This window comes from Diceros bicornis, chromosome 6 (genome assembly GCF_020826845.1).
Source record: "Diceros bicornis minor isolate mBicDic1 chromosome 6, mDicBic1.mat.cur, whole genome shotgun sequence".
Taxonomy (NCBI): Eukaryota; Metazoa; Chordata; class Mammalia; order Perissodactyla; family Rhinocerotidae; genus Diceros; species Diceros bicornis.
This window is the reverse complement of record NC_080745.1, coordinates 65,213,124-65,225,406: the sequence shown is the minus strand read 5'-3', so window position 1 is coordinate 65,225,406 and position 12,283 is coordinate 65,213,124. Positions and strand designations below refer to the sequence as shown.

Genomic DNA, 12,283 nt, shown 5'->3' with positions numbered 1-12,283 from the left:
GACCAAACAAATCTCTCTAACTGCAAGTTCACCAGCAGAAGCTAGAAATGAGACATGAAAGGCCAGTCATTCTGTAATCTAAGGCTTTTAATCAGAGATAATCAGTTAACAGTGAGAGTTCCTACCTACCTGGAGCACAGAGGAGACAAACATGGGAAGCATGCTCATGGGAAAGCGTAGGATATTGAAGAGGGTGATGGAGGTGAAAGCCTTTTCTGCAGTCAAAATATTATTGCTATCCACCAGGACGTAAACTGAAAATGTGGTCACAGACACCTGGAAAAGCAAAGTCATGAGCAATTTATTCCTAAAAGGGCTCAAGCAGCCTTGTGCTAAGTCTCAGGAATACAGCATATCAGAGTTGAAGGAGTCTTAGGGATTATCTCAACCTTCCCATGTTACAGATGATAAAGCTGAGCCCAGAAGATGAGAAAATATCTTACCCATGGTCACAAAGTCAATTAATGGCATGCTGGGATGAGAGCTCAGGTCTCCTGGCTCCTATGTCAGTATTCCTTCCTCTGTAGACCCATAGAGGCTCCCCAAGAAGACAAGAAGACAAGAAGCCTTTCTATGCAAACCACTCCTGGATGCCACATTCATGCTGAATATCCCAGCAACTTGCTCTGGGCTGCCAGACCACCAAATTGCATACAAGGGTGAAACTAGAGTTGGGGGCATGAGGTAGGAATAGCAGTTTGGGGAGTTGAGGAGTGGGCCTGAGTTCCCTGGATTTTGAGGTCAGGCCTAGAGGTGCTGGGCAGTCTATCTAGAACAGACCTTCTTCAGGAAGCTAACCCAGCCCACTGACTCATGTCACTCACCAGGACAGGAGTTAAGTACAAGAGAAATGTAATCACAGACTGCAATTGCCCAAAGGTCAGCAGGTTCTTGATCTCTTTCTTCCGAAGGTTGTGGACTTGGTCTTTGAATGAAGGTTCCCAGGCAAAATATTTCAGGATCTAATAGGACAGAAAAGAGCACAGCTTACACTGTTGCCCTGAAAGGACACCAGGGGTGTCTCATCTACCCAGATTTTAGGATATGCTCCCCAAAATTTGGGGGGTAGAAATACAGATTATAAAGTACGATTATAGAACGGTAGCTTGTATTTGCTAACAACCTACTATGTACAAATCATTTTATACACATTATCTTACTTAATCCTTATAACAACATTAGTGTGACCAACTGTCCCAGTTTGCCCGGGACTAAGGGTCTGCCCAGGACACGAGGTTTTTAGTACTAAACCCAGTGCAACTCAGGGAGAGTTAGTCCCCTAATTTTGAAGAATTATTGTATCCATTTTCACAATAAGGAAACAGGCTGAGAGAGGCTAAGTAACTTTCCCAAAGTCACCAAGCTAGCAAGCGGTAGAGCTCAGACTCAAAACAAGGTCTATCTTTTCATTTTGCCACGTTAGCAGAAAAGGCTCATCAGAGCTCTGTATGGAGAAATATCAGAGTTAAAAGAGGCCTCTGTTTCATTTTTAAGAAGTTTTTGGTAATTTTAAAATCCATGAATTCAAAACTACATATACATTAAACAAGAACTTATTGGTCACCTTTGGAAGATGAAATGCATCATTTTGAAAGCTAGTAAATAGAGGGAAAAAAGCAAGCATTTATCCTGCCTATCTAGTGCAAATTTTATTTTCAGGTAACCAACTAGTTGATTAAAAATAATTCTTCTTTATAGAATTCCAGCTAATTAATGTCAAAGGAATAATAGAATTAAAATATCACCCTTTTGCAACTCCTAATGAAAGAATAGATCAAGGCAATGATCATCAGTGACTGCTAAAATTTTTATGACAGTGATTTTCAACCTTGGCTGCATATTAGAATCACTTAGGGAGCTTTTAAAAAATATATATGACTGGGCCTCACCCCCAGAGAGTCCAATTTAAATGGTTTGAATTAGGCCCAAGCCTCAGTGGGTTTTACGGATTTCTCAGGGGATCGAAATGTGCTACTAGGGCCACAGATCACAGCTCAAGGTGAAAGAATGGCAGGAAACTTAACAAGTGATGAATCAGGCTGACAACACCTGGACCCCTGACCACTCATCATCGTTGATGTTTGGAAGCACACAGCACCATCTGAAAGTATCCTGCCCCACCATCCCAACCAAAAAAAAAAAAAAACAAATCATACCTAAATCTAATCAAGCCTCTAGATCTAACTACCAATTCATGAGGAAATAAGACAACCTGGTTTCTCCAATATGACCAAAAAAAAGGGAAAGAGGGACTATTATAGATTTAAAGCACTATCAACTAAATGCTATGTGTGACCATTTTTTGGATCCTTATTCAAAACTAACCAACAGTAAAATAAACAAACAAAAAAAGACATTTATGAGGCAATTAGGGAAGTTTAATGGCACCAAAGAATGATTGTTAACTTTTTTAACAATGATAACAGTGATAATGGTATTTTGGTTATTAAAAAATGAAGTCTTTCTTTTAGAAATACATACAAAGTATTTACAAATGAAATGATAAGATATCTGAGATTTACTTTAAAATAATCTAGCAGGGCATGAAGTGGGGAGTGAAGGTATGGATGAAACTAGTTAGGTCATGCTGATAATTATAGGAGCTGGGCGGTAAGTCCACGGGGGTTCATTCTATTGTTCTCCCTACTTTTGTGCACATTTGAAAATTTCTGCAGTGAAATGTAAAAACAAAACAAACCATTTAAGGTAAATAAATAGAAATCAAGGTTTAAAAGAGGGCCTGAGAGGGGTAGTAGGAGAAGAAATAGGAGACCGTGGGTGGAGGAGTCAGGAGTCATGTGATGCACCACAGGCCCAGAAGCAGGGCCTCCACCAGGGTTTGTTAAGGCCAAGAACCTACCGCTGCTGTCAATGCACACAGAAGGCCACCTACACTTGGCTTCTCACCTTGATCCCACTGAGAATCTCAGTCATGATCTTTAAACGTTTGTCTTTATTCTTCATATTTTTTACCTGCCAGGAAAAAGTAAAACAAAAACACAACACACTTCCATGTGAGAGGGTCCAGACTTGCTGCAGTTGCTAGGTCTCGGTGGCACCTGTGGCTGTCACTTGGTACGAACTTGAGGTGCCCTGTGGGATGCATCTCTCCCACTCTCCTCTCTTGGCTCTCTCCACTCCTGCCACACCCATCTTCTTTCTGATCCTTGAACATGCCAAGCCCGTTTCTGCCCCCACAGCCTTGGCCTGACCATGCCCACTTCCCAGGATGTTTGTCTCAAGGCTTGCTCTTTCACAGTCAGGTTTGTGTTGTTCAGAGCTCAGCTCAAATGTCCCCTCCTCACAGAGGTCTTTCCTGACCGCTTAATCTAAAACAACCACCCCCTCACTCACTATCACATCACCCTTTTTAATTCTCTGCGTAGTACTTATCATGACCTGATATTTTTCTTCTTTGCTTTTGTTTGTTATGACCTGACTCTCCACACCAAGTAGAACAGAAGCTCCACAAGAGCAAGAGCCTTGTCTAATTTGCTGCTGTGTTCCCAGAAAAGTAGGGTATGCAATAAATATTTTTAAAATAATTATTTGTAACTAAACGAATGCAAAACAATGAATAAATCATACACACCACCGAGTTGAACCACTCAGCCTATGATTTCTGGCAGAGCTAAGGACCGTCCACATGGAGCCCTATCACCTCATGGTAGCAGGATTCATTGCTAAGATTTAGGCTTAAAGTTGGGTCACTCATGTGACTTCCCTGCATGGTTGGTTTATATTGCTATGATGGAAAAACAGGGCCAATAATCACAGTTCTAAGAACAGCCCTGAGGAGCAGGGTAGAAGAGCTACGCGCAGGGTCCCTGGGCAGCTCTTCCTTCTCCAGTCAGGCTCTTCCCTCTAACAGGAATGAAGATAGAGTATATAAACCCTAAAAGTGGTCAGAATATGAAAAGGGAAGATAGAGAAAGCCAAATTCATTTGGGATGATGGAAAGCCTTCTATCAGTTTTACCTTGCTCAAACTCCAAGAGTTAGAATAGAGTAAGCAAAAGACTTTAGAATTTGAAGAAGGTGTGTGTATCCCCAGGGTGACTCTGTTTCTTTACCTGAATAGCCCTATTCTTGGTGGCGAGTATCCCATTAACTGGGATTAGGAGCACCATCACCCCAACACCTGCTAAGACTGAGGGTCCCAACTCTATCCATAGGAAGTAGATGGATAAGGCAATCTGTAGTAAAGTTGACCACAGCGAGTGGATGAAACTGGTCACATCCATGAGCTTCTGGGCATCCACAGACATCAGGTTCACTATTTCTCCAACGGTGTATTGCTTCCTGGTCCGGTTGGATAGGGTCAGGGCCTAAAGATAAAGATTGGGATTGGGATCCATGGACAAGGCCAAAGATAGTGGAGAGTTAAAGGGGAAACTCAGGAAGTGAGAACACAGTAGAAGGACGGGCTCCATATGGATACAACTATTCCAAGGGGCTGTGCCTTCTTGCCTCCAAATCTTACAGTGTTTTCTCATTCTTGACCATTCTTTCCTGCTATTCCCACCTTCCCCAACCCCACCCTCCCACACACACTTCTTTGCTCAGAAAACTCCTATTTATCCTTTAGTGTCAGCTCAGATGGAATTTCTTCTGAGAAAATTTCCCTGACTCCCAAGTTTGGGTTAGATACCCCTCCTGTGTACCGCCATAACACCCTGTGCTTACCTCTGCCATTACCTTCATCACCCTGAAATGTAATTATTTTGTTATTCTATTTCTCTACCAGATGCAAACTCTATGAGGACAAGGCCTACATCTGTCCATTTCACTAGCATATCACATGGTTCACAGTAGTGAATCAAATACTGAAGGATGGAAGGAACAGAGGGATGAAGGGAGGAGGCATGTGTTGATTCTGGCCTTGCAGACTTTCGATGTAGCAATGTTATTCGGAGCCATACTCTTATGAGGAGGTTGCAACCATTCCCAAGAAGGACAGAGCTCTTAGAATGGAGAGGAAAGCTGCAGGGTTCACACATTTGTTTATTGTTTGTTTCTTTATTCCTTATGGTAGAGAGATCAGAAAGCTGATACCCACATATTTGTCAGTTACAACAATGCCCTGCACAAATGCACCCAGCCAAGAGACTTGGGGGTGGGTAGGCACTGAAACCAGTCTGCACTATGCTCACCAAGCCACCATCTGGTACAGGCTACATCTTCCTGGAGGAAGGAGAGCCTTCTAATTCCCACAAAAATAGTATATGGGCTACAAGTAGCTCTAGATATCCACCTCCATCCTCCTCCTAGAAGCTCTACTGTTATCTTAATCCACCAATACATTCTTCTTTGGAACATATAAGGATTTGGGGTTGTACAGTAAAAAGAGCGAAATCTCCTAAAATGTTAGGCCACCAAAGTTCTAGAGAAGTCAGTCTGTCGTTATGCCTCCCCTTTGGTACGGAAAAGCGAAAAAAAGTAACATCTAATTACCCTTCAAGGTAATCACTATGCTTTTCTTTTCTCAATAAACCTCAATAAAAAGTCAATAAATCTCAATAATGAAAAGTCATTAATTTAGTTCCAATAGCCCTTGTTTGGGGGCAGGTCCTGGCTATATAATTGTAGGCATTGAAATGACCTAAGCCTTACTTCTCTGTAAAATAGGGATAATGCGGTTACTTCACAGGGCTATGAATTGATAATATATGAAAAACGTTTCATAACATTTATGAAGCATTGTCTAAATATATGAAATTGGTCAATTTTAAATTCTATTTTAGTAGCGATATTTATTTGAATGCAGGTCTCATTAAGGGCTCTATTTTACAGATTCTTTATGGATTGTAACAGTTACAAAACCTGGAATATATTAAGAAACAAAATAGTGAGAAAGAATCATCACAATTGTAAAAGTGTAACATTTGTAGAAATGGCTGAGACAGCCTGATTAGTGACCTCATATTCCGCAAACTAGCAGAAATCCAGTATCTCCAGAAGGAATAAGATTAAAAAATTAATCAGGAGGAAGACAAATTCCAGGGTGAGAGCATCTGGGAGTTCAAAGGACTTGACCAGACTTCTGACCTAAAGACATTTGGATTACCTGTCTGGGTCTCTTGACGTGTCAGTATCTACTCAGGGAAGACAAAGACACATTGGTGTTTTAAGAGAGGAAAGCAAAGGAGAAAACCAGGAACTGTAGTAGAGAAATCACTATGATGGAACTCCTTAGGGGTGGAAGAAAAGGCAACTGTTTGATGTTCTGACCTATAAAAAGTCCTATATCCTCATGGATGAATTTTCTCCTCAGGTTTGTAGTCACTGATCATAACTATTATATTTTCATTTCTTTCTTTCTATTTATTTGTTTTTTTAAATTGAGATATAATTGACTATTTTCATTTCTTAAGGGACAAAATGAGACTTTGTCTTGGTATTTATGACATAAGGAAAATACAGTTGCCCTGAGAAAGTTAAATGTTAAAAGCAACATAACAGAGGGAAGATGAGTAAAATTATCTTAAGGAAATGGAAAATTTCCCAAGTCTGCAGAACTCAGTAACTAGAGTGAACGTATTTACAAATCAAAAAAAGGAGCCAGTTAGAGGAGGGGTTAGTCAGCCACTAAAGATTTAGACAAAGAAGTCATTAGGCAAATGCAAGTCTGGGGAGATGGAGCACTGGCTCATAGAGCATTCTAGTCTATGGTGAAATTGTAATTTGAGATGGACTTATGAGTTCAGGTCTTATGAGCCCAGTTTCATTCAGTATTTGGTTTGAATGTTGGTGGTTTTAAGAGTCTGTCCTTTGCAAGCTTCTTTTCTGACTATATATTCTTTCCCAAGGTGTTCTCACCTTGTTGAGACAAGTCAGAAGAGGGACAGGTATGCAAGACTTCAAGGCTGAAAGGCAGATCCTGCCAACTTTCCCCTGGAGTGCATCCCCACACACCCCCCCCCATGTCTATATACACACTTTTCATATTTTAATTTCCAAAGAAACATCTGAAGAAGGCTATATGGTTAATCAAAATCAAGTGCTGATGTCAGTTATCATTTCCATCAAATTTTCCTCAATCTTGGAATAAATGCTCACATTTACTAAAGGGATTTTCTTTGGTGATGTCTGACTTATCCCACTTACCTTCTTATATATACAAGCCATGACAGTTGCCCGTACTTTTGTGCCCAGCACAAAACACAGTTGAAAGTAACTCTGAAGGCAGAAAGACTGGATGAGGGCCACAACAAAGAAGAGGATTGCACAGACATATCCAGCCCACACATATGAGTCAGGGTCACTTGCGAAGGAGATCAGCCACCTGCCAGAGCAAAACCGAGTAAGTGATGCCCATCAAGCCTTCAAGTGCTCCTCACGCTCCTCGCACACAGCCAGCTACCCTACCCTACACCCTGTAGGTAACAGAGTGACCAGAACTGTCCAATGCTCTTGGAAGACCTGAGGTCCACAGTTGTGCCAATGTTCTTGTTTTTGCTTGAAGACAAGCAGCAAGAGCTTAGGGTTGATGACCCATGGCTGTGAGAAGGGATAATGAATGCTCCACAGAGCTGCCACTGCAATGCTTTGGCCCTGTCTTCCCCCACCCCCTGGTAAAAGAGGCTGTGGGGGACAAGTGGATTCATTCCTGGATAATGCAAGCCTGAAAAGGAATTAGGACATGTATCCAGCAAGAGTTAGAAGGGCTTCCCCTGGAGGATAGTTCATTCCGTAGATCCCAGCAGACTGTGAAGTCTTGTCATGATTAACCTGAACCTCCCACTGAAGGCTGTGACTGTGGAGTGAAGAGATCACAAGATACACTAGGTACAAGGCTCTTCTGGGGTATGCTGCCCACCTCTTGGACATGGCTCAGCCTACAGCAGTTCCGTTTAACAAGACAGGACCCCTAACAAGTATCTGGCTTCCTGTGAGGGGAGGGATGTGGAAAAGAGGGAGGCTAACGGATATATCATCTTACATCTTGAAAATTGCCTTGTGCTTTTCACAAACACAATGGTGTAAGGTGGAAGAAAATTATAAGCATTTTAAAAAATGAGAATTTACTAATACACTCCTGCCTGCATAAAGAAGGCGCAAAAGGAAGAATGGCAGAGGAGGCCCTGTAAAGGACAACCCAAGGCCCAGGGACTCACTTCTGCAGCTGAGGATTCAGAAACGTGAGGATGTCATACACTAGCTTCAGTAGGAATGATTTCAGGAGTATGACGTGGAAAGTTTTGAAGAGGGCCATGACCAACCAGGACTTGGGATAGTCTTTTGTGGTCCCAGACTTCTTTTTTTTCTTTTTAGCTTCTTCCTAGGTACAAAACCAAACAACAACAGTGCCCACAGAGCTGTGTAGTTTAAGACTGTCCTGCACCGAACAGCTCCAGAGTGTTAACCCTCTTGAGCCCTGTTGCCTTCTTTGTATGGGTTTTGGTCCTCTCCTCACTGCCTGGTCACCGTCCACCCTTTTAGCCACCATCACTGTTCCCCTTTCCCCTCCTAACTGATGCTTACAATCTATTTTGGATTAGGAAAACAGGCAACTAAACTGGTGAGAACACCACATAAAAATAAAAAACAGACCCTGAGTGGGGGCCCGAGGGGCAATCCTGTGACTGAAGGGTGTGGACATGATAATATTTATCTTTTAGATGCTGTGAAGCCTTTTCATTCTTTTCCTGCTTGTGGTTGCTGTGGGTTGAATTGTGTCCCCTCCCCCAAAGATATGTTGAAGTCCTAGCCCCTAGTACCTTAGAATGTACCATTATTTAGAAATAGGACTTTTGCAGACATAATCAAGTTAAGATGAGGTCATTAGGATGGGCCCTACTCCAATATGACTGGTGTCCGTATAAGAAGAGAAGAGACACAGAAAGAAGAAGACAGAGAAAGAGATTGGAGTGATGCATCCATTAGCCAAGGAATGCCAAGGATTGCTGACAAAAACCAGAAGGTAAAAGAGGAAAGGGTTTCTCCTCTACAGGTTTCGGAGGGAGCGTCAATACTTTGATCTCAGACTTCTGGCCTCCTGAGCTGTGAGACAATAAATTTCTGTTGTTTTAACCCACGCAGTTTGTGCTACTAGTTTCAGCGGCCCTGGGAATCTAATACATGGGGCCTTACCACTCACTCACCAGCCCCTTCCTTTTCCTATGTTTTGTCCTCCTCATTATATTCTCCAGAGTCCCACCAAGCCCCAAATTCTAGCTTCCCAGCCTCAGTTTCCAGGTTTTTATATCAGTGACATTCTCTTGTAATTTTTCTCACTGTGGTCCCATCTGATCAGTCTCTCTTGCCTGGACAACTGCCCCAATCTGCCTCCCAGCTTTCAGTCTTGCCCCTCAACCATCCATTCTCCCAGCAGCAGCCCAAGTGGGCTTTGAAAAATATAAATCTGATCTCATTACTCCTCTGCTTAAAACCTCCCACTGGCTTTCCATCAGACTTAAAATCCAGACTTCTTACCATGGTCCAAAAGGGTCTACACTGCTTAATCCTATCCACTTCCCTGAGCTCATCTCACCCCATACTCAGTCTCTCTCTCCATGCTCCCGAACCTTCTTTCAGTTCTTTAAATGAGCCAAACATTCCCCTCTCAGCCTCACACTCTTACTCCCTCTGACTGGAATACACTTCCTTCTGATGGTCCCTCAGACGGACTCTTCTCATCGTTTGGATCTCTGCTCAAATATCACCTCCTCTGAGAAGCCTCCCCTATTACCTTAAAGTAGCACTTCACTCCAAATACATTAACATGTTTTATTTTCTTACTAGTGTTTATTACTTTCAAAGAGTAACATCAGTATTGATTTATTGTTTATTTTCTAGCTGTTTAAACTCTTTCAAGCTGTTCCTTGTACCCAGTGCCCAGAATGGTCTCTGACACACAGTACTTAATAAATATTTTTGAGTGAATAAATAAGCTGCTAATGCTAAATCTCACCCAGGTACAAATTCTAGTAATGCTAAGGTATTATTTTATTTTATTTTTCTATTTTTAAAGACATTTTGTTATAGAAAATTTCAAATATACCCAAAAGGAGAGAGAATAGTATATTATACCCCCATGTATCCATGACTAAGGTATTATTAGTATTGTGAATACTACTAATAATATAAAATGCACTGCAAAGCATGAAGTGCTGTCAAAATATAAGGACAGAATCACCATGACACTGATGTCCTCTTGCCAGAGACATACAGCACATTCGCAGAGACGCTCATGGGAAAATTACCAGGACAAGGACATCTTGGCTTTGACTCTGATTCTTGTTCAAGCCGTGTAGCTTGGTTCCAGAGTTTCGCTGAGAGTTCTTCTGCTGCCATCTCTGGAGTGCCCGCCTGGCCTTCTGCAGCTCTCCTGTCATGTACACTTCAAACCGGCTGACTAGTGTCTTGGTTTTAGTCTCTTCATCAACATCCCAGACATCTTCAAGTGTCAGAGGGTGCTTGTAACCTTTCAGAACAATGCTGAAACAAGAGTGACCCACAGGCTGAGACCCTACAGGCTGAGTCAGAGGCTGCCTCTATCAAAACCATCCAGTTCTGGGATGAAGGGACAGAAGGATGGGACTTCTCCTTTGCCCCACTACCCCATCTCCTGGCCTTCTGAACTTGAAAGAGGAGTGGAGAGAGCAGAAAAGGGAGCAGGTGGGGGTAATGGAGGGTGGGAGAAGACAACAAGAGAAGGGAAAGGGGAAGGGCACTATGGAATTAAAAGCCAAAAGATCATCACCTCCCCCGTTCCTGCTCTTTCCTCCTCAAACACTGGCTACCTTTCTGACGCTCTGGCGTGTCTTTGAGGTGCCTCCACAATGCCCTTAAGGAACTGAGCAGAACTAGAGGCCGACTCTATACTGTTTCTCTAGATCAGGGCTCCTCAACCTGGGATTTGAGAACGTGGATGGAAGATAAAGTACATCTTTATCTTTATTGGCTTCTAACGGAAATTTAGCCTTTCCTTTCAATATGAGTATAGGCAACCAACCACAGTTGTAAAAAGAAATACCTGTGCCTTTGTCACCAGGAGACATCACAGATGTTTTCATGGCTAATTTATGCTCATCGCTACTTTGAAATTATGGTCATTATTAGATCCCTCCCTAGATCTTGTTATTTAATGCATTAATAAAGAAGTACATGTATTACTATATTATAAATTTGGTGTTTTAAAAAATATTTTGGTAACTACATTTCAATACATTTGGGTTCCCTTATAATCCTATGTTTTTTATTTTATGCACTTAACAATACTATCTGAGAAGGGATTCATGGATGTTACCAGCCTGCCAAGGGGTCCATGGAACTACAACGGCCAAGGATGCCTGCTGCAGATCCTCTGTTAGTCCAGGCCAGCTAGTTCATCTCTTACCCTCCAAATTTGTGCCACACTGCCTGCCCCCAAATTTCCCTTTTCCTGTCCTACTGCCTTCTTTTCCTACTGTCCTTCCTTTTCTCCGTGGAACCCCCAGGCTACCAAGAGCAAATCTCCCCCATCCTCTCCTCAGCATTCCAATCTGCCCAATGAAGGAACTAAATTAAATTGATCTGTAAATTTTAACATTCTCTGACTCTAAGTAGAGGAGAAATGGAGGTCACAGGAGGCATGTCCATCACTTGCAGGAGAGTGAGGGGATAGAGATAATAGACAACTCATACTCCAGGCATTTCCTACCTGTCATACCAACTAAAGGTAATGCTACTCAGAAATGAAGCCGTGGATGATGGATCCTGTAAGACGCACAAAAAATCAGAAAGTAAATCAATTGGAAACAGGAACTCTATGGGACTCTAAAATCAGAAACTGAATTTTCTAGGTACGATGTTGTGCTAGAAACTAGATATGTTACTGAAATAGGCTGAACAACATATATGTATTTGGAGACTCTAAGGTCACCAATAGAATGACCATCAAATTTTTTGGCATAGACATACAAGTTAAATGTCTATGCTGAAGATTGGTGGGTCAGTATAAAAGTCAATATTTCCATGCTCTAGTCACCTTCTGTTTCCTTATGTCATAAAATGGTCTATACTACTGTATTCTGGGCTCATGGGACCTCTGCGAGACCTAGACATCTCAAAGTCACATTTGTCAAGATAATGTATGAGGTGGGTATATTTAGAGTCTCACATTTGATGAGTCATCTTTTTCTGAAAATGCTGAAAGGATCAGGATTAGGATCTGGAATGCATAGCAGATGAAGAACAGGCTGGAGTAGGCCAGATTAGAATTGCTGTCCTATGGGAAAAAAAAAACAACAACCAAAAAACAGAGATAATGAGACTTTTATCCAAATTAAATCTAAACAGCC

General features: G+C 41.9%; 1 protein-coding gene across 1 annotated transcript in view; it reads right to left on the bottom strand.

Annotated features, from left to right (window-relative positions):
* Positions 1-12,283, bottom strand: part of ABCC2 (ATP binding cassette subfamily C member 2) — a 64,940-nt gene that overhangs the window by 31,721 nt on the left and 20,936 nt on the right. Inside the window, exons 6-14 of the mRNA XM_058543746.1 lie at positions 12,103-12,210; positions 11,644-11,699; positions 10,205-10,439; positions 8,117-8,280; positions 7,107-7,284; positions 4,073-4,327; positions 2,908-2,973; positions 825-962; positions 130-276 (exon numbers count right to left, since the gene is read on the bottom strand). Of these exons, the coding sequence (XP_058399729.1) occupies positions 130-276; positions 825-962; positions 2,908-2,973; positions 4,073-4,327; positions 7,107-7,284; positions 8,117-8,280; positions 10,205-10,439; positions 11,644-11,699; positions 12,103-12,210 (1,347 nt within the window). The remainder of the gene's footprint in view (positions 1-129; positions 277-824; positions 963-2,907; positions 2,974-4,072; positions 4,328-7,106; positions 7,285-8,116; positions 8,281-10,204; positions 10,440-11,643; positions 11,700-12,102; positions 12,211-12,283) is intronic.